Here is a 19,900-nt window from a genome sequence, read left to right on the forward strand (position 1 = left end):
TCGTGTAAATTCTTTGAAGGCACAAGATAATAAAATAGGTTGATTTTAATATCATTAGAAGCTAAATTTAATGGTTCAAATAAGCACCACTAATTATATTAAAAAAGTAATTTTGTAATAATAATGTGATTTACATATTAATTTTTTCAGGTAAATTCATTTCAAAATGTAGAAATTAGACTCAATTACGCTAAAATTTTAAAGGTAATATAGAATTTGACAACAAAATTAACATTCATTAAGGAAATAAATTTATTTATGACTATTTTCTAATTATAAATAATAGCAAGACTTATGAAAAAATATTAATATCATCATTTTTATTAATTAAATCATAATATTAGGTAGTTGATAGTTTTATAAGTAATTACATAAAAATTAGCAATGAATAAGCAATAAAAATTCAGAAAAAAATCTATTATATAATACTAATTTCATAATTAAAATATGTCACATATCATATTCTCATATATTCTATTTATTATCTATTCTATTATATAAAAATCAGGTTTCTACACTTAATGATGGAATTAACGTGACATGCTTATGAGGGTGTTTAGCAATTTGTTTCTTTTAACGCATTAAATACAATTTATTATGATAAATTAGCTATATCAACTAATTAATTTAATTAGATATTTAAATATCACATAATTTATTATAATTTATATCAATTTGATTTGGTAGTATTTTTTAATTTATTTCTTTTAATATTCTATTAGTATTTTTTAATATATTTTTTTAATTTATTAAATTAAATTAATTATACTAATTATTTGTATTAATTAATTAGATTAGATTAATTAATTAATTATTAAAATAATAAATCTATGAATAAAATAGGTTCTCGAGATACTTTTCACTAATAATTAAATCAAATCAAATCATATTTATTGAGCTAAATTTAAATAATGTGAATTAAGGACTAAACTAAAATAAGATGATTTTTTAATTATTCAAATTGAATGCAATAAATAAAATTAATTTTGTTAGATAATCATGATCTTCTGGTGTTCTATATATAGATAGCCATACAAAATTATAAAAATCATCATTTTTATTGCTTTTGCTATTCCAACTTTTTTTTATGTATAAATGTATTCAAAATGAGAAGGTATAGATGAGTGTTTTATTAATTATTTATTTGATAAATATTATAGTCTGAAAATGTCTCAATTTAGGCATTCTACCGCTGTCGATGGAAGTTGAACCTCTAATAATTTAGAGTGACCACGATATTTTTTTTATAGTATTACATAGAAAAATATTTTTAAAAGGATATATACCCATTGTAATTACTTTTCTTTGTCAATATATTATCTTTTACCTAACAAACAATATCTATGTTGTATTATTTTTATCAGAAGTCATACATAATTGACTGATAATTCTATATATAAAAATACTCATGTAATAACTAAATACTATATTGTTATCTCGTTAAAGTTAATTCTTCTATGATTATGCAAATGTATAGCACTATCAGATGAAAATTGATTGCATTACATTTATTTCCAACGAGGTAGATGATCTTTTAGGTCTAATCACGGTCCGAGTTGATGAAAATTTTAAAAATGCTAACAATACAAATATTTTTTATTTTTAATATCCAATAATAAATATATAAATTAAAACTAATATTGTTTCGTACAAAATTATAAAATGTATAACATACCCAAAACATATCCAATCCATATTAACTGTCATTATTTATCAATTACGTTATGACAAATCTGATTATTAAAAAAGATTAAAATTAATAAATATACACAATATTATTTCATGCTTTTTATTTTTAATTTATTATCATAAAAAGTCATACATATTATAAGAGAACTTCATCTTTTTACCAACGGTTCTTCCATTCAATGGTTTCTATAAAAAAAAGACATAATAATATGGGATAAGTATGATTTTGGTCCCCAATGTAGAGGGCTGAAAATTTATTTTCGTCCCCGACCTTTTTTTTGCTCCAAAATGGTCCTTAAGGTTTCAATTTGTTTTAAAATCATCCTTCGAACGAAAATACCCTTCTCCTTTCACCCCAAAATCAACCACCACCACCAGAACAGAACCTACGCCCAACCAGAACCACCATCACCACCACCAGTATCATCATGGTCATCATCATCATCATCATCATCATCAGAATTTTTCCCAAAATCAACCAAAATTAACCAGAAATTTCTCAAAAAATCCAGAAATTTCACAAAAAAATCCAAAAAAATCACCACCATTATCATCATGGTCATCATCATCATCAGAAAAATCAAGCAACATGAACTTTAAACAATAATCAACAAATTCAGCAACAATAATATTCCAAATTCAAATTTCAGCAATAACAATAATATTCTACAACAAATTTCCCAAAGAATCCAAAAATTTTCACAAAAAAATCAAGAAGAAGAAGAAGAAGAAGAAGGACATGGTGGGGGTGCAGTGGTGCAACGCGGCAGGACGGTGGGACGGCGAAGAAGAAGAAGAATAAGAAGAAGAAGAAGAAGAAGAAGAAATGGTGGTGGTGTGGTGGTGCAGGGCGACAGAGCGGCGGGGCGGCGAGGAAGAGGAAGAAGGAGAAGAAGAAGCGGGCAGTGGCGGGATCGGCGGTGCGGCAGGACAGGTGCGGTGGTGCGGCGGCGGTGCGGCGGCGGTGCGGCGGCGGTGCGGTAGTACTCTCTCCCTTTCCCCTTCTTCCCTTCCCCTCCCCCCTTCTCGCCCCCAGAAGAAGAAGAAGGCAGTGGCGGGATCGGCGGTGCGGCAGGACGGGTGCGGTGGTGCGTCAGGACGGCGGTGTGGTGGCGGTGCGGTGGTGCTTTCTCCCTTCCCCCTTCTTCCCTTCCCCTCCCCCCCGCCCCCACACCCCTTTCTTTCCTCCCCCGATTCTGTCTATCCCTTTCTTTCCTTTTTTTTATTTATTTTATATTTATTTTATATTTGTTTTATTTTATTATTTTTTAATGAAGGGTAATTTGGTAATAAAAAAATAAAATTGGTAAAAAAGACGATTTTAAAACAAATTGAAATCTTGGGGATCATTTTATAGCGAAAAAAAGGCCGGAGACGAAATAAATTTTCAGCCTCTACGTTGGGGACCAAAATCATACTTATCCCTAATAATATTGTGTTTGGCAAGAATATATGAGATTTTGAAAGGTTGAAGCATAAGTTTATTTCTTAACATATTCGTAGATAAAGTGCATAGTAGATAAAAAGACAGCCAATAAAAGAATAAATGGTTAAAACTTTCTCAATACTAACAATCGTAGTGTATGATAGGTATTCTATAACTTTTTTGGATTTGATTATTTCTTTATTATTTAGATTGGTATATTTCTAAAAAGGGTTATTCAATTTTTTTTAATTATTAAATCAAATAATTATAAACTAATTAATTAGGTGGATTAAATATTTAGATATCTTATAATTTAATATAATTTAATTTATATAGATACATGATTTTTACAGTTTTATTATTTATTGTAATAAATTTTAGAGATCATTTTTACAAATTATAATTTATCTTTTTACCTGCATATTCAACTTTTAAGAATAATTTTTTTAATTTTGTATTTATAAATAAATTATTTTCTACTTTAACATATGAATTTTTTTATGAATTTTTTATTGCGCAATTCACTTTATCAAAAATAAATTAATTTATAAAAATTTAAACTTGAGTGCTTGCTATTGTTAAACTCAAACTTTAATTTATTTTATCGTATTATTATATAAATATTCAATTATTTGATTAAACACTTATTTGATTACGAAATGATATTATATGTTACTTTTATATTGGCAATTAAATTTTAGTTACTATACAAATATTATATTTTAGGTAATTGTATATTTTTTTAAAAGTATTGTCATTATTGGAGAGTAACTAATGTTTGTGATAGTCTAAAATTGAGATATAAAAATACAAAATATTAATATACTGAGTTTTCGAAGTATAAATCTTGAAGTAAATATATGTGATTATAATTAGTGATCATAATTAAAAGTCTTTATTTTATTTCAATTTGTTCAGGACATGTTTATCTTAAATTTTATTTCTTTATTAATTAGTATTTTTTTGTACATTTAATTGTCATTAATTTATATAAATTAAAATGTATAACTTAAAAAAATAGATACGTGTCTAAAAAATAAAAAAAATATATTTTTTTTGTTAGTAAAAAATTTATGTCGCTTTAACATTTTTTTTTTGACATCATATCTTACATTTTTATTATAATTAAAAGTTAGAGATAAATTATTAAATATAAATTAGTATAAAAATATAATACTTAATAAATTATCATAATCACATTTAAAGATATTTAAGTTATTTTTATATAATAAAAATGATATGCTTCAAAAAAAATTTTATATATAATTTACTAACAAATATATGAGATATTTATCATAATTTTTATTTTTAATAAAAATATCATTGTATTAAAGTGATGCATTTTAAAAATGTATAAGTGAGATTTTTATTAAAAAAAATTACAAGACCTAGCAAATGCAACTTTATTTTAATTTTATCCTTAATATTTGTAAAACCCAAGTTTTCAAAAATTAAATAATTAACTATTTATGAGTTATTATATTTGTTGAATTTTGTTTTTAAGAAAATTATTTCTAACAAAAATAATTAAATAGAATTTTATTATTATTGAAGTTTAATTTAATTATAATTTATTCTAGTAAATTGAATTATTTATTAAAAATTACTTCGATAGATAAAATTTACATTGATTTTTATTTATATTACTATTGTTATTATTATTATTACTACTATTATTTTTATATTATTATTATTATTATTATTATTATTATTATTATGTTAAAAGAAAAAAAAAAGAAAGGGCCGAAGCCTTAAGAAAAGAAAGTAAAGAAAACGTGTCTTGTGGACATATATACATATACATGTATCATTGACACCTGCTAATACTTACCACCACAAACCAATATTCCTTGCCATTTTCCCTTTAGTTAATTTCATTTCATTCTAACCGAAGCAAGAAAAGAAAGAAAGGCCGAGAGAGAGACCGTGGGTGAGGGAGAAACCATGACTCCCTTTGATCTTTCGAGTTCAATTTCTTGCGATCTGTAATTCCAATCAAAAATCTAATCCGGTAAAAGTGTTTTTATCTTCCTCCTCTACACATTGGCGTCACTTTTGTTCGATGGAGGTTGACGGTGACGTAGCTCCTCTTTCCCTTAAGTTCGGCCAACTGGAGTTCTAGAAGGCACATATGATTTCTGATGCTTTTCTCTTCAGCAGCTCGATCAAAAAGTTTCTCCAAAGTTTTCGTTGATTTTAATTTCGTATGAAGGTAGGGGATTTATTTTTAAAGATAAACGTTTTTAATTTAGAATGCCTACAAAATTAATTGAATAATTGCGAATATATCTATATATATATATATTAATAATAGTAATGTTATTGAGTATGGATTATTGCTGTGAATGTGACTGTTTTCTGATTATTAAGAATTTCACTGATTTGAGAATTGTTGAGAAAAAGGCTGGTGAATTGTTGAGGAATAGGAAACCCGTAAGGGTGGTTTAGACCGAATTTTAGAGAAAATGCCGCCGAAATTTTATAAAATCTGAGGTTTTATTTGAAAAGTTATTTTAAAAGATTTGGTTTTGGAAAATTAAATTATTTAAAATATATTTAGTTAAGAAAAGATTTATTCTATTTTAAAGTTTGATTTATTAAGAAAGATATAATGTTTTAAACCCAATCTTTTAAGGAGAGATTTTGTTTTAAGTAAAGATTTGAGCTCGGTTTATTAAGAAAAGGAATCTCTGTCACAGGAGAGCAGAGAACAAGGATTTAAAGAATATATTAATTAATGAAGTGTCTGCCACAGGAGAACAGATGTGACATTGTTTGGGCCTTAGTGCCAAATGTAAAGTGGGGACGCCCACACACTGAGAACTGTTTTCCAGATGTACGCTTATTGATTTGGAAAGTCACACTGATGCGGCCTGGCCGTACGACTTATAAGCACACTGATGCATCTGGAAAACCATATCTGGGACTTGTGCCCGGGTAATGTCAGGAGCGGGTAGGCAACCGACACATGAGCTCATGGCCTGCGTTAGGGATAGACATGCATCATATTGATTGCGCATTTGCATTTGATTACGCTTGCCTGTTTTATTACTTTGTGATTGTATTGTTTGTCTTGTTGTGACTTGCTTGTACATTGAATTGAATCTCTTGCTTGCACTATTTGTTTGTGAGTGTATTAAAGTGATTACGAGTTGACTTTTGACTGAGGATTAACTATGTGGCTGAGAGATAGAAAATGTGACTAGTTTTATATTTAAGTTTTGTTTTGAGTTTAGAAATTTAAAGAAAAGTAATTATTTATCTAAAGTAGAAATAAAAGTATTTCCAAAGGGTTAACAAAATAGTTTTACTAAGTAAGTTAATTATTTGCATTAAATTCATTACTTTTACGGCATTCCCATTCCCTACTGAGAACGTGTGGTTTGTTCTCACCCCAAAATCTTCCACCCTTTCAGTGACACAGGTTCGAAGATTCAGTTAGAAGATGCAGACGACTAGTAGTTTTACTTGTGATTCCTGTTATTTTTATAGAGTTTCCTCGCCCTTGTTGCTTTAAGTTTTATTTTATCCAGAGGGATAGGTATTGTATTTGAGTTTTATATTAAATTCATTTGTATAGCATTTATTATTAATAATAATTGTGTGATTTTAATTACTACAAATAATTTTCTGGTATTTTCTTATAAACTGAAACGCGATATCGACCTAAAGGCTCAATATTAAATAGTAAATAAGGAAAACAGGTTAGTAACTCCTTACTTTTGGTACGATCATGACGTGCTAAAGGTTAGGGTGTTACAATATTTAATTGTAATTTTACCTTTAGAGTTTCAATATGTTTTAATTATACCATTAGGGTGAATAACATTAATTATAATTAATCAATTATATTATCTGATTTGACCAAAATTAAATAAATATTAAATTATTTAATAAATAATAAATAATAAATAAAATAAATAAATTTAATTTAAATCATTCTCTTATTATTTTCTATATCTATGAATCAGAATGTACTTTTATGTATTTTGATTAATAGTTCTTAAAGGAGTTACTATTTTATTTACTAATATTTTAAATTTTTTATAATATTTTCATACAACTTGATTAATTAATAGGTTCTTTCTTCACAATATTTTTCTTGAATTTTTTTAACAAAAATATATCTTAATTTTTGTCTTTCATATATTCATTGATTATACTAATTTTTTTTACAATATATTTTTATCAACTATATGCATTATTTTTTTTTTTTATTTTTTTAATTATTTTATTTTTTTTAATTATTTATTTTACTTTCACTCCTCATATGTTTATTGCATTTCACTTCATCTTAGTTTTAATTTCATAATTAACTTTAAATTATATAAAATTCAATAGTTTCTTTCAAAACATGCTTAAATATATTATCTATTATATACAATCATTAGGATAAACAAATAAATATAAATTAAATATATAATTTAATTTTAATTTAAACTAATAAATAAATAAATTGTCAGAAAAATAGTAACCAATTTTGTTTTTAATTTCTCTATAATTTATTTAAAGGTAAAAATCTCTTTATAACCACTAACATCGCCGATAACAAAATTATATATCTCTATTAAATAAAAAATATATAAAATAAATAACATATATAATTTTAAAGTTATTAATCATAGACTATGGACAAATTTTTTTAAAAAAAAAATCTTATGGATCAACATGTAATTTTTTGATATTTTTATTCTTTTTTCTATAATTTTTCAGACTTATCAACATTTAAGTTGTCTATACATCACTTCTCAAAATATTATGATTTCACAAGTTATAATATGTGGGGTAAATCACTTTTATAAACTATTTATAAACTAATTTTACGTATATCCCCCAAAATAAAAAAGGCTGCGTGCATGTCTCAATTTACATATCTATGTAAATCAAATTTATGGAGTTCGAATGATGTGTTTTCGTAGTAACATACAGTGCCGAGTTATATCTTCAGATTGTAACAGTCATATCACTACTAAATTGAATGAAGGAGATTCGATTTACAATGAGCTGGATTGCTATTAAGTGAGTATAAATTGAACCTTATTACTTCGAGTTAGCATGGACCATATAAATCGAAATTTATATATTCGATTTAGTAGGAGATGACATAATTTGAATTCTTTGAATTTAATTTACTTTCGAATCACAATGTCAAGTAAGTCGAATCCTATAGATTCGATTTACTACTTATTACCCTAATTCGAATTCATTAAATTCGATTTATATAGAAATGTAAATGGAGACAATCAGGTAATGTTTTTGAGTTTGGGAGATTCAAATACTTTTGGAGTGGCTTTGGTTTATCAACGTAAATTAACCTAAATGTGATATTAGTTATTGTTATATATATGAAAAATGTGACTTATTTATGCATTGTTTGGATTAGAAGAATTTGTAAGGAAATAACTGCTGGAGAAGAAAATGGACAAAAAAAAAAATCAATTTTTCATTGTTTGAATCAACAAAGAAATTGAATGGAAAACATAAAAGTGTATGTAAAGCTCATGTAAATTTTTTCTCTTCAAAGTTGCGAAGAAAACTAATGCAGACGTGCAAACATGGGTAAAAATATAAAGTTACCATTTGAATTATAATTTATATATAATATATAAAAATATTAATATAATTTTACTCTATTATAATTTTTTCTCTTCTTACTTTTCTTTCCATTCAAGCAAAAGAAATTTTTTTCTCTATTTTCTTTCCATTCATTTTTTCTTCATCTAAACAACACATACAAAAATATACTTTTCTTTCCATTTTCTTTCTATTGTCTTTCCTCTTATTTTCCATCTTATATCCAAACAATAGTTTAGTGTTTATCCATTTATCTTCTATTAATATTGTTATAACAAGGATATATGTGACTTTATAAAAATGATATAATCTTAACTTTGATTATCTGAAAATTTATTGAGTGGCTAAAATAGCTCCACGTCATGAACCAATGAATGCTTGCAATAGGAATGATCATAAAAACAGCCGAAACGGGTATTTGTAGGGATTACTCGCGTTTTAGGACTAGATGGGGACTCGTGAAATCCTCACGACCTGCTACGCGAAAATAGATGGAGACTAAGGGTGGTAAATGGGCCGAAACCTATCGGATTGGCCCGCATAACCTCCCAAAAGGTGGGTTGGGCTAGAAATTTAAGGCTGTCAAACTTAAAAAGCCTGCCTACCCCGCACCGCCTAATCCATAGGATTTGGTGGGTTTTGGCAGGGCGGGACAGGCTTCTCCGCTGGGCCAAACTTTTATTTTGCCAGGACCATTTTTTTACAAATTTTTATGATGTTATTGATCTACAAGAGAATGAAGATGATAATTGAAGATGTTCTAACTTATATTTTGAATTATATTTTATGTTTGATTGATTATAAACTTGAAGATGTTTAATTATATATTTTGGACAATATTTATTTTGCTTTGGACAATGTTGGTTTTATTATTTTGTTTCAATAAATTTGGTTTATAATTATGTTTATTACATATTTATAATTATAAAGACTTTAATGTGTGTGAATTTAAAAATTATCATTTTTTTATATTTTTAGAAATTATAAATTTATTGAAATTGTTGTGAAATTATATATATTGTTTAATATTTAATAGTTTATAAAAAAAGGAGAACCCGCCAACCCGACGCGTACCATTAGGCGGGACGGGAGAGAAATTGAGGACCGCCTTACTAGGCGAAATAGGGCAGGGCAACCCACCAGATGGCGGACTTTTAGCAAGACAGGATGGACTTTTCTGTTTGTCACCCTAATAGAGATATGGGGATAAGTACCTGCCCATAGAACCTATTAAATATACGCAAATATAAAATCATTAATTCCTAATTTATATACATAAATCCATTTCTTGAATTTAGTAACCCTAATTTTTGCCTTCAATTCAAATTCTTCCTTTTTCTTCCATATTCGTTCTCAGCCTTGATCTTCTCTCTCTCTCTAACTCACTTTCTCTACCTCTCAAGTCCGTCGCTATGTCGCTCAGTATCGTCCTAAAAAATTATGTTATGTTATCATGTTGGAATATGTTTTTATGTTTTCTCCTTTTGAAATGTTATTTTTCATAATGAATATGTTATAAATTGTGTTGAATTATATTGAATCGATTATTTTATGATTATTATATTATATCTTTTTGTGTTAATTTTTTTCAAAAGTTTTCAAAGAATATTCGTAGATACCCGAGGAGATCTGCGTTCCCTAAGGGATAATTAAATAGGAACTTGCAATGATAGAGAAGGAACGGGACATTTTTTTTTAAATAGGAGTGAGGGATGGGAAGGGGGCTTCTCACGCTCCACTGAGTACTCATTACCATATCTAACTAGCAACGGGATCTAATCTGAGCCGATATAAGAGGGGACGCGAGGATTTCATCTGCGTTGGGCATTTAAGGTAATAAACTTAAGTCGGATTTGGGACCCTAACAATAGATTTTAGTTGATCTTGCTTGCATTGAGGTCTTACTAAACCCAAATATATCTTGGATTAATATTTTAAGTCATTGTTATAGCAAATACTATACTATTTAATATTATAACACTTAGTATATATATAAGTTGGATATATTTATAAGATATTTTTAATTCAAATTAAAAAAAATTAATTATCTCTTTTTTAGTTTTAAATATTATTTTCTAATGTAATAAAAAAGTGAAAATAAAAATAATTACTCACATAATTAAAATAGATAATCTTAATATATACATGATACTATATATATCAAGGATTATTATATATGATACATAATTTTTTTCTTTTTCTGTAATGACTATTTATATAATTTATTGAACAATTTTTTCATCTTAATATTTAATAAATTTACCATATAAAATATTATTTAACATAAAAAATAAGTAATTTAAGTCATTATCTAAGACAATAAGTATAATAGTGCAAATACTTATTTATTTATTAGTAGTGAAAAAATATGTAAATAATATAAATTGATATTTTTTTAGTATAAAAACAATAATAAAAGTTATGAATGAAGTTAATTACATAATAAAAAATTATGAAAATTTTTTTAAATAATAATAAAAAATAAGATCACTATTTTTATATATTACAAAATTTATAAAAAAAAATTTGGATAATAAATCAATCCTCAATAGATTATACATTAACTCTATCAAAAAAATAAATAATTAATACATTGGATATTATTATTTACGTACTAATATAATATAATATATATATTATCAATTATTAAGTTTATAATTAATTTTTAATTGAATTTTTGGTAATTAAAATTTAAATGATTGAAATTATTAAATGCTCAATATTTTATATCGAACCAATTTATTTTTTTATTGAAATTAAGAAAAAATGAGTTGTTAATCAATTCTAAATATAAATTTAAATTTGAGTAAGAAAATAAAAAAATATTTTAAATTTTATCTCACTAACCAGAATTAATTTCAAGATAAGAAATTACTTTGTACATTATATATATTGTAAAATAGTTGGTCATTTGCTATTTTTTAATGGTAAATATTGTCAAATAAAATAGTGTAAGAAATCAGAAAAAAATGTATTTATAAGTTTAGAAAATATTAATTTATTTTTCAATAGAATAAATTATATATTGAATAACAAAAGTTGTTATTGGTTTCTCTTCATACTAACTAATACTCAACGGTGGTGTTTTGGTACACTATGTTATCAAGAAATATTAATTGATCGATCTAATAACTTTTGTAATGACATAAGTTTATGAATTTGAAAATTTAGAAATCATTTCATAAAATGTGAAGTTTTAACAAGTAACAGTGCTGATCATATTATTTTGACTTCAAGAATGAATATGATACCATCAAATAAAATTGTCCCAAGTAAATTTCAACAAAACAAAAGTTCATAAGTATTGCTATTAATGGAAAATTAATCTATTTTAAAGACAAATACAATTTTTTTCAATGGATTTTCTAACTCGGCAAATCGATGACCACCACATATTGATACTCTATTTATTAAGAGTCTGTCGTTAACTAATGGATTGTTATACACACAAGGCAAGATTCGAACTCTAAATACTTGCTTAAACGGACAAATGAGATTACCATTCATCCAATCCAAATTGATTAAAATAAATATTAATTATTTTTAATATTTTTAAGTTATAAAATATTTATAATAATAATAATTACTATAGATATTTTACATTTAAATTTTAATAAATTTTTTTTTATATAATTTTATGTATTATCCCGTACAGGACACAGGAACATATATAACAACCAGAAAAAAAAAAAAAAATCGTAAATAACTCTGCATCTCTTAGATAGAATCATTTAACGGCACGATGTCTTGACGATGTTGATTATTCTCTGACTCTATGCTTTCGTCATTGCCATACAAATGGGAATAGAGAGGAACTCTGTTTTTTGTTCTTTTTCTATGTGAAACTTTGGTGGAATCATCAATGACAAGGGTAATGTTATTTGCCTTCTATTTGTAAAAATAAGAGAAAAAAACTTGTTTGATATTGAAATGGAACTATTTTGTTAGACATTTGTGTGTTTTTATTTGTTAATTTTTTATTGTCAACCTTTTAAATTTATTTTTAATTTCTTTTAAATATAGGCTACTTTTGTTTTTTTATTCTTTAATTTTTAAATATCATGTTGGTCTTGAAATATTGCTCTCGATTTTTTCTTTTACTCTTCTACAACAAGTTACATCATATGAGGAAATATAGCAGCCATCTATAGCTAGTCCAGTACTCTTTTACTACAAGAGTGATTACTTTTACCAATAGTTTTATTGACGGTTTGACGGTTAAACCATCAGTAATCAATTTTACAAACGTTGTAAAAATGCTAAATATATTTATCAATGACCTCGAGCTGTTCATAATAATAATAATAATAATAATAATAATAATAATAATAATAATAATAATAATAATAATATATTATTATTATTATTATTATGTTAAATTTTTTGTAGAATATAGAAGTAGAAAAAAAATAGAGAATGAAAAAAAGAGAGAAAAAGATAAAGAATAAAAATAAGAAAGAATTTGTTAATTTAAAAAAAAAGTTTATTTTAATTGTAATGAAAAAATAGAAATTTTTTTCAGAAATAAAATAAAAAATTCATATTTTTTAAATATCATTTTTGAACTTTAAAAATCGTATTTGGGAAATTAAAGTTTAAAAATGGTGTTTAGGGAAATATGATTTTTTTTTTTATTTTTTTTCTGAAAAAAATTCTAAAAAAATATCTTGTGATAAATTTTGATTTGTCAAATTACTAATATAAAATATAAATTATAAATTATATATAGAGTAAAAATGATAGAAAGAAATAAAAAAAAAAGGAGAGAAGTAGATAAGAAATAGTAGAAAAAGAGTTTATTAATTTAAAAAAAATATTTTTTCTTAATTAATTTTAATAAGAGAATATCATGTAATATTTTTTATTATTAAATTAGTTAATAATGTATAATATATATAATATATAGTTATATTTTAATTTTAATATTTTAATTTAATTTAAATGTAATTAAAGAATATCATTTTATATATTTTGTTTATTAAATTCATAATTAATTATTAATAATCATATATATACATATAAGAGAGATATATTAAGTGAAAAATGAGAGAAATAAAAAAAGTTAGAAGAACTCTTTAATTTAAAGAAAAACATTAATTTTAATTATATGAGAGTAATATATAGTATATTTTAATTATAAAATTAGACTATAAAATTAATAATATATAATAGGTGTGATTATTTCAATGCAATGGCGATGCCACTTTTGTATTTTCAATTCTATATGTGCCCATAATAATGTGTGAACCATCCTTAGAAGTGGCCCTACTAACTATGATTGAACAAATTAAATGTATGGAAATTAAAGCAATAAGGTTCGTATTTGTGGCCATGATGATCTTGATAAGTGTGTGGTACCACTTCTATATATCATAAAATTAGGAGTTGAAATAAATGCAAATGGGGTTCATTTTGCCAATGGTAGTGTGCTATGAAAAGAGAATCACCATGATGGAGACATCAATGTACATATAGAGAGGATAAAGTTAATTGGTAATAGTGAGAAAAAAAAATAGTTAGAATTTGTTTTATTTAATATTTATTAATTATTATAATTAATTAATAAATATTAAATAAGATAAATTTTAATTAATGTATATTCAAAAGGAAACATTTTAAATTTTATATCAATTTTTTTTTGTACTATATATTTCTTCATATATTTCAGCAAATTCTTTTAATAAAATTATACTTTTGAAATAAAATAACATATAAGATATATATTTGGATTAAAAAAAACGTAAAAGAATATACCAAGATTTATAAAACTAAGGTATTTTTAGAAAAGGATTAATGTTATATTTAATTGGTTAAATCAGTTAATTTAGCATATGATGACAATTCGAGAAGCCGGCGGAGGAAAAATTGGCATCTAAATTCAAAGAAAATGTTTCAGATACAATCAAAGTGATTTTTCTTTCAAGATAAAGTGTTTATCACTAACGCTGCGTTTGTTTTTTGTGAATAAAATAAGATAAAATACTGAAAATAAGACAAAATTTAAAGATATAAAATTTTATATTTTTATATTTTATTTGGTGATAAATTAAAATAAATTATAAAAAATTAATTTATTTTTATTTTTTTATTTAAAAAATTTAAAAAAGATATAATAATAAAAAATATAATTATGAAAAATTAACAAAAATAAAAAAATAAATCGTGTCTCTTGTTAGTATTTTTGTGTCTTTTTTATTAGAGTGGATACAAAATATACTACTTTAATATCTCTAGACACAATGTCTATATTTATATCTCATCTGTCAAACACGATTTTGTATTTCTGTGTTCCTATCTCAGCATCTTATTTCTATAAACAAACGCAATCTAATTGATTTCATTTCATAATTAATCCAATGTATAAATTAAATTTACATATTTAATAAGCACAAACTCATTAATTAAGTTGCAGATACATGTGAATTTTTATACACACAAGTTTGAGGATACAAATTAAATTACACAAGAAGCTAAGAAGGGTTAGTTGAGTGGTCAGCTCATTCATCTACTTAAGCAAGTGTTGAACGTTCGAATCCTACTTGCATGTAAATAACCCATTGACTAGCGACAGACCCTCAAATGAAGTTCGGATCCGCGACAGATTAGTTCTTGGCCAAAAATAAATGTTACCTTTTTGGTTGTCTGATCTGCGAATCGAACTTCATTTAAAGGTCTGTCAGAATGAGCTGACCACTCGACGAATCTAAGTTGGTTAAAAATAGGTGTTACCTACTATAACATTTAATCAAATTCTCCATTGATGAATATTTGCGGTTCCTGATTTTGTTCATTTGTCACTAACTCAGGTATCCGATTCTAAATAGGTGCAAGTTGTCCAAAGGCCTAAGGTGTAACAAGAGAAGGGAAAGGTTTTGCATCCTACATTCCAAAAATATCAATGTAAATATCACAACCCTTTAAGAATATACCGAACATATATCCTCAGAAAATGATGGAATATATAGGCCTATTCGAAGGTCATGCTAAGCATCTTACTTATTTGATCATTTTAGAGCAGCAAACCCAAAATTTGGATTTGGCTGTATCACTATTACATCTACTTCACATCGTTACCTCCACTTATAAGTTATAATTATTAGAACTAAAAATACCTTATGATTATGACAAGTTTTTCTTGCTTATCATGTGAAATTATCACTTTTTTTTTAGATATTATTTCATTTGTGATGTAATTATCAAAGTTTATGCCTTATTATTAAAAATTCAACTAAGACTATGAATATTTCATAAAAGAATAGAAGTTTTTCCATCATAATAATAAAAATTATGTTATGTTTTTTCATTATAATGACTTGAAGTTAAAATTTTTATTACTTGAGGAATATATATATATATATATATATATATATATGGGTGAATGCTACTCAACCCCCTCTAAAATAACATGTAAGTTACCTTTCATTATGTGTCACATTGTAATTGGTCCTTATCTTAACCATAGTTGGGACGCCAAGGTTATCGCCATCTACAGCCCTCCCACACAACCTCTCTTCCCAGTATAGCCAGCGCCTCTTTTTGCCATAACTTCTTACCCACATAATTAATAGTTAATTTGGTTATTAAATTTTTTTATTAAAAAAACATATCTTTAATTACGTGATGGAACATATATTTATATGTAAAATATAATATAATAAAATAAATCTATTTAAAAGTATAATTAAAATCATGAACATACAAATATAATAATAAAATTTGTACTCCAAACAAATAAACATATTTTTTATCATACATATATTATTTAAAAAATAAATATATTATTAAAATTAATAACAAAAATTTAAAATGATAAAATTCAATTTTTTTACTGTATTTTTTATAGTATTTTTATTTTTTTAATTTTTAATTTATTAGTACTTTATTATTTAATTAATAATTAAACAAATTATTTTTATGAAAATTTATTTTTTGTATTATATTAGAGAAGAAACTAATATAACAGTTTAAAAAATAAATTGTATAAATATTTAAGAGATAAATATGAAATACATACCTAAGTAATGTTTAGTTTGGTTATTAAATTTTTTTATTAAAACAAATCTTTATTTAATTACACGATAGAACATATATTCATATGTAAAATATAATATAATAACTCTATTTAGAGTACTTAAAAGTATAATTAAAATAAAAAATATATATTTTTTATCGTACATAAATTATTTTTAAAAAAATAAATTGTTAAAATTAATAACACAAGTTTAAAATAATAAAATCTAACTTTTTTACAAGTATTTTTTATAGTATTTTTATTTTTTTAATTTTTAATTTATTCGTACTTTATTATTTAATTATATTTTACATATAAATATATGTTCCATTACGTAATTAAATAAAGATATGTTTTTTTAATAAAAAAATTTAATAACCAAATTAACCATTAATTATGTGGGTAAGAAGTGATCCATGACAAAAAGAGGTGCTGGCTATACTGGAAAAAAAGGTTGTGTGGGAGGACAGTAGATGGTGACATTGGCGCTACAACTATGGTGAAGATAAGAACCAATTACAATGTGACATATAATGAAGGGTAATTTACATGTTATTTTAGAGGAAGTTGGATAGCATTCACCATATATATATATATATATATACCTGTTTTATCATTAAATCGGTTATTCAATTGGTAGAGTTAGAGATTTAGTGATTCAAAAAAGTTCAGTTTAATGAGAGTTAAAATCGAATATAATAAAATAAAATATTTTATATTTAAAATATATATTTTAAAAAGTTTATTTTTATGATTTATTATTTTAAATTAATTAATTATAAAAAAATTATACTTATTTTTTGACTGATTTTTTTTTATTTTTGTCTATCTCGTTGTCAAATGATTTTTATCTTAAATTGAACCTTAAATCGAATCGGTTTAAGATTTTTATCAGAATCACGCAAATAATTTTCATTTATTATTATTGTTTAATTTGTATATTTGAGTGTGACATATTTTGTCATTTCAAAGATGCAGCATTAATCACACTACTTTCTAGGAGCTGATCCAAAACCCTTCAATAATACCCCCACCACATAAATCAATAAATCTCAACCATCTATGTTTTTTCATTTTTGTTTTTTCTTTTCTTCTTAGAATCAATCATTGGAAAGAACCAAACTTAGGACACATATATCCCTAACTGCTAGGCCTATAAAAATGTGGCAACATCAATCCCTCCAAAACACAGGGAGTGATCGAATTTTCCAAAACACCATGGCATTTCAAATTCACAACAAAGCAATAGTTGAATTGCTATACAAGGCACTATTGGGAGAAGTAAAGAAAATGGACATGGTATCCAAATTGGTGGCAAGTGATCTTGAATGGTGGTTCCATGGTCCACCACATTGCCAACACATGATGAGGCTCCTAACAGGGGAGAAGCCTCACAACAATGGGTTCCGGTTCGAGCCGAGAAGCGTCACTGCCATTGGAGACTGTGTCATCGCCGAAGGGTGGGAAGGAAAGGCCTATTGGGTGCACGTTTGGAAGCTCAAGAATGGCCTCATAACTCAGTTCAGAGAGTACTTTAATACATGGCTTGTGGTAAGGGATCTCCGGCCACCGGCATGGGAAGATGAGAGGCACGACAGCAACACTCTGTGGCAGAGCCAGCCTCGCGATCTCTATCGCCGCTCGCTGCCCGGACTGCTGTTAGCTATTTAGCATTTTCCGGTCATTGGTTTAAATAGAAAACGAAATCCACTTGTATCTAAAATTTTAATACCGGTGAAAATCAGGTACAATCGACTTTATGTGAAATTAATAGTTGAGAGTTGTTAGATGAAAATTTAGTCAAATCATTCAAATCATCTAACAGCTCTCGATTATCAACTTTACATAAAGTGGAATGCATCTAAGTTTCCACCCACCTTTAATAAAAGTATTGAAATCTAAACCTTCTCAACATAATTCACTTGTACATAATTTTCCACCTGTTTGAATCTTATCATCATCAGTTTCAAAAGCATTATGGCTTTTTTTTTTTTTTTTGTAAACTAAATTTTTATCAACGGTGGAAATATTATCATATTTGGATTAAGTAAGACTTTTACGAGAGGATCTCATCCTAGTAAACTTTGTTTATAATAATGTTAGTAATGTAACATATGCGGAGTTGGGTATGGCCCTTTTTATTTGACATATCATAGTCCAATTATTATTATTATTTTTTTTTTTGAAAAAAACTCTTTCAATTTTGTTATTGCCTTCTTTCTTGTAGGAGACGGCTTTAGAAAAGAACTGCCTGGATGAAACATAATTTTTTTTTTAAAAAAAAATTTAAGTTAATAAAAAAATAAATGAATGATTATATACCTCTTTATATAAGAGAATTCTTTTGAATTTGAGTTTTTTTATTTATTTTATGTTAATTTTTTTTTAATTATTAAAGATGAAATTTTAAATTTTTAAATCATAAAAATTTTCATATTATATTATAAACTAATTTTTAAAAAAATTTAAATTAATATAAGGAGACATACAAATAAAGGGACATTGCACTATTGCTGTTAGAAAGCATCTTTGATTAGTTGATGAGTGATGATGAGCATATGGCTCACGAATGGAAACGTGAATTTTCCATCGTTTAGGGAAAGATTTCTCATGGTATATATACGTGTCTCATATTCCGGTTTTTCATTCAGAAAACAAATTCACATAATCATGCCAAATATGGAAGGACAATTAACGGATATTTAGAATAAATTTCCAAGTCAAAAAGCATTCAAACGAGATTTTTTCTTAAATTAGGCAACGACTCTTATAAATATATTGTAAACAAATTAATTTGAATAATAAATTTTAGGGTTATTTCATTAAATTTTCAAGTCAAATTATTACATTAAATGCAACCTCTTCACTGACATATATTCTTACGGTTTTGCTACCGAATTAATTAAGAGTAAAGTCAACTTTAACCAATTAATTAAAAAACAGGTTTATTATATATAAAAAAAAAACAACCCTCCACTACTTTAATTTCTCAAAATTTAAAATAAAAAATAAAAAAATTAATTTAATTAACTTGTTATGTAGTTGATCTCCTAAACTTTTTTATATTCTTATTATTTCATTTTTATCTCTCTTTGTTTAAGCTAATTCAAATTATTAATTATTTTAGCTAATTTTAAAATATTAAACTATTTTTTTCTCAAAAAATCCTGAAAATCGTATGTCATAATTTCAAGTGCAAT

At 25.3% G+C, this 19,900-nt stretch overlaps 1 protein-coding gene and 1 long non-coding RNA gene across 2 annotated transcripts; both read left to right on the top strand.

The window, feature by feature from the left end:
• The first annotated feature begins 4,966 nt into the window (after positions 1-4,966).
• On the top strand, positions 4,967-6,741 carry LOC140178874 (uncharacterized). The gene is made up of 2 exons (XR_011871851.1): positions 4,967-5,327; positions 6,532-6,741. It is a non-coding gene; the product is annotated as an uncharacterized lncRNA (long non-coding RNA).
• Positions 6,742-17,735: 10,994 nt separating this feature from the next.
• On the top strand, positions 17,736-18,848 carry LOC112742968 (senescence associated gene 20). The gene has a single exon (XM_025792207.2). The coding sequence runs from the start codon at positions 17,862-17,864 to the stop codon at positions 18,369-18,371; it is 510 nt and encodes a 169-aa protein (XP_025647992.1). The 5' UTR covers positions 17,736-17,861; the 3' UTR covers positions 18,372-18,848.
• Positions 18,849-19,900: the final 1,052 nt, after the last annotated feature.

The sequence above is a fragment of the Arachis hypogaea genome, chromosome 14 (assembly GCF_003086295.3).
Source record: "Arachis hypogaea cultivar Tifrunner chromosome 14, arahy.Tifrunner.gnm2.J5K5, whole genome shotgun sequence".
NCBI lineage: Eukaryota > Viridiplantae > Streptophyta > Magnoliopsida > Fabales > Fabaceae > Arachis > Arachis hypogaea.

What these genes read in the sequence shown, in the direction of transcription:
- LOC112742968 (XM_025792207.2), top strand. Translation starts at nt 17,862, where the DNA reads ATGTGGCAACATCAATCCCTCCAAAACACAGGGAGTGATCGAATTTTC.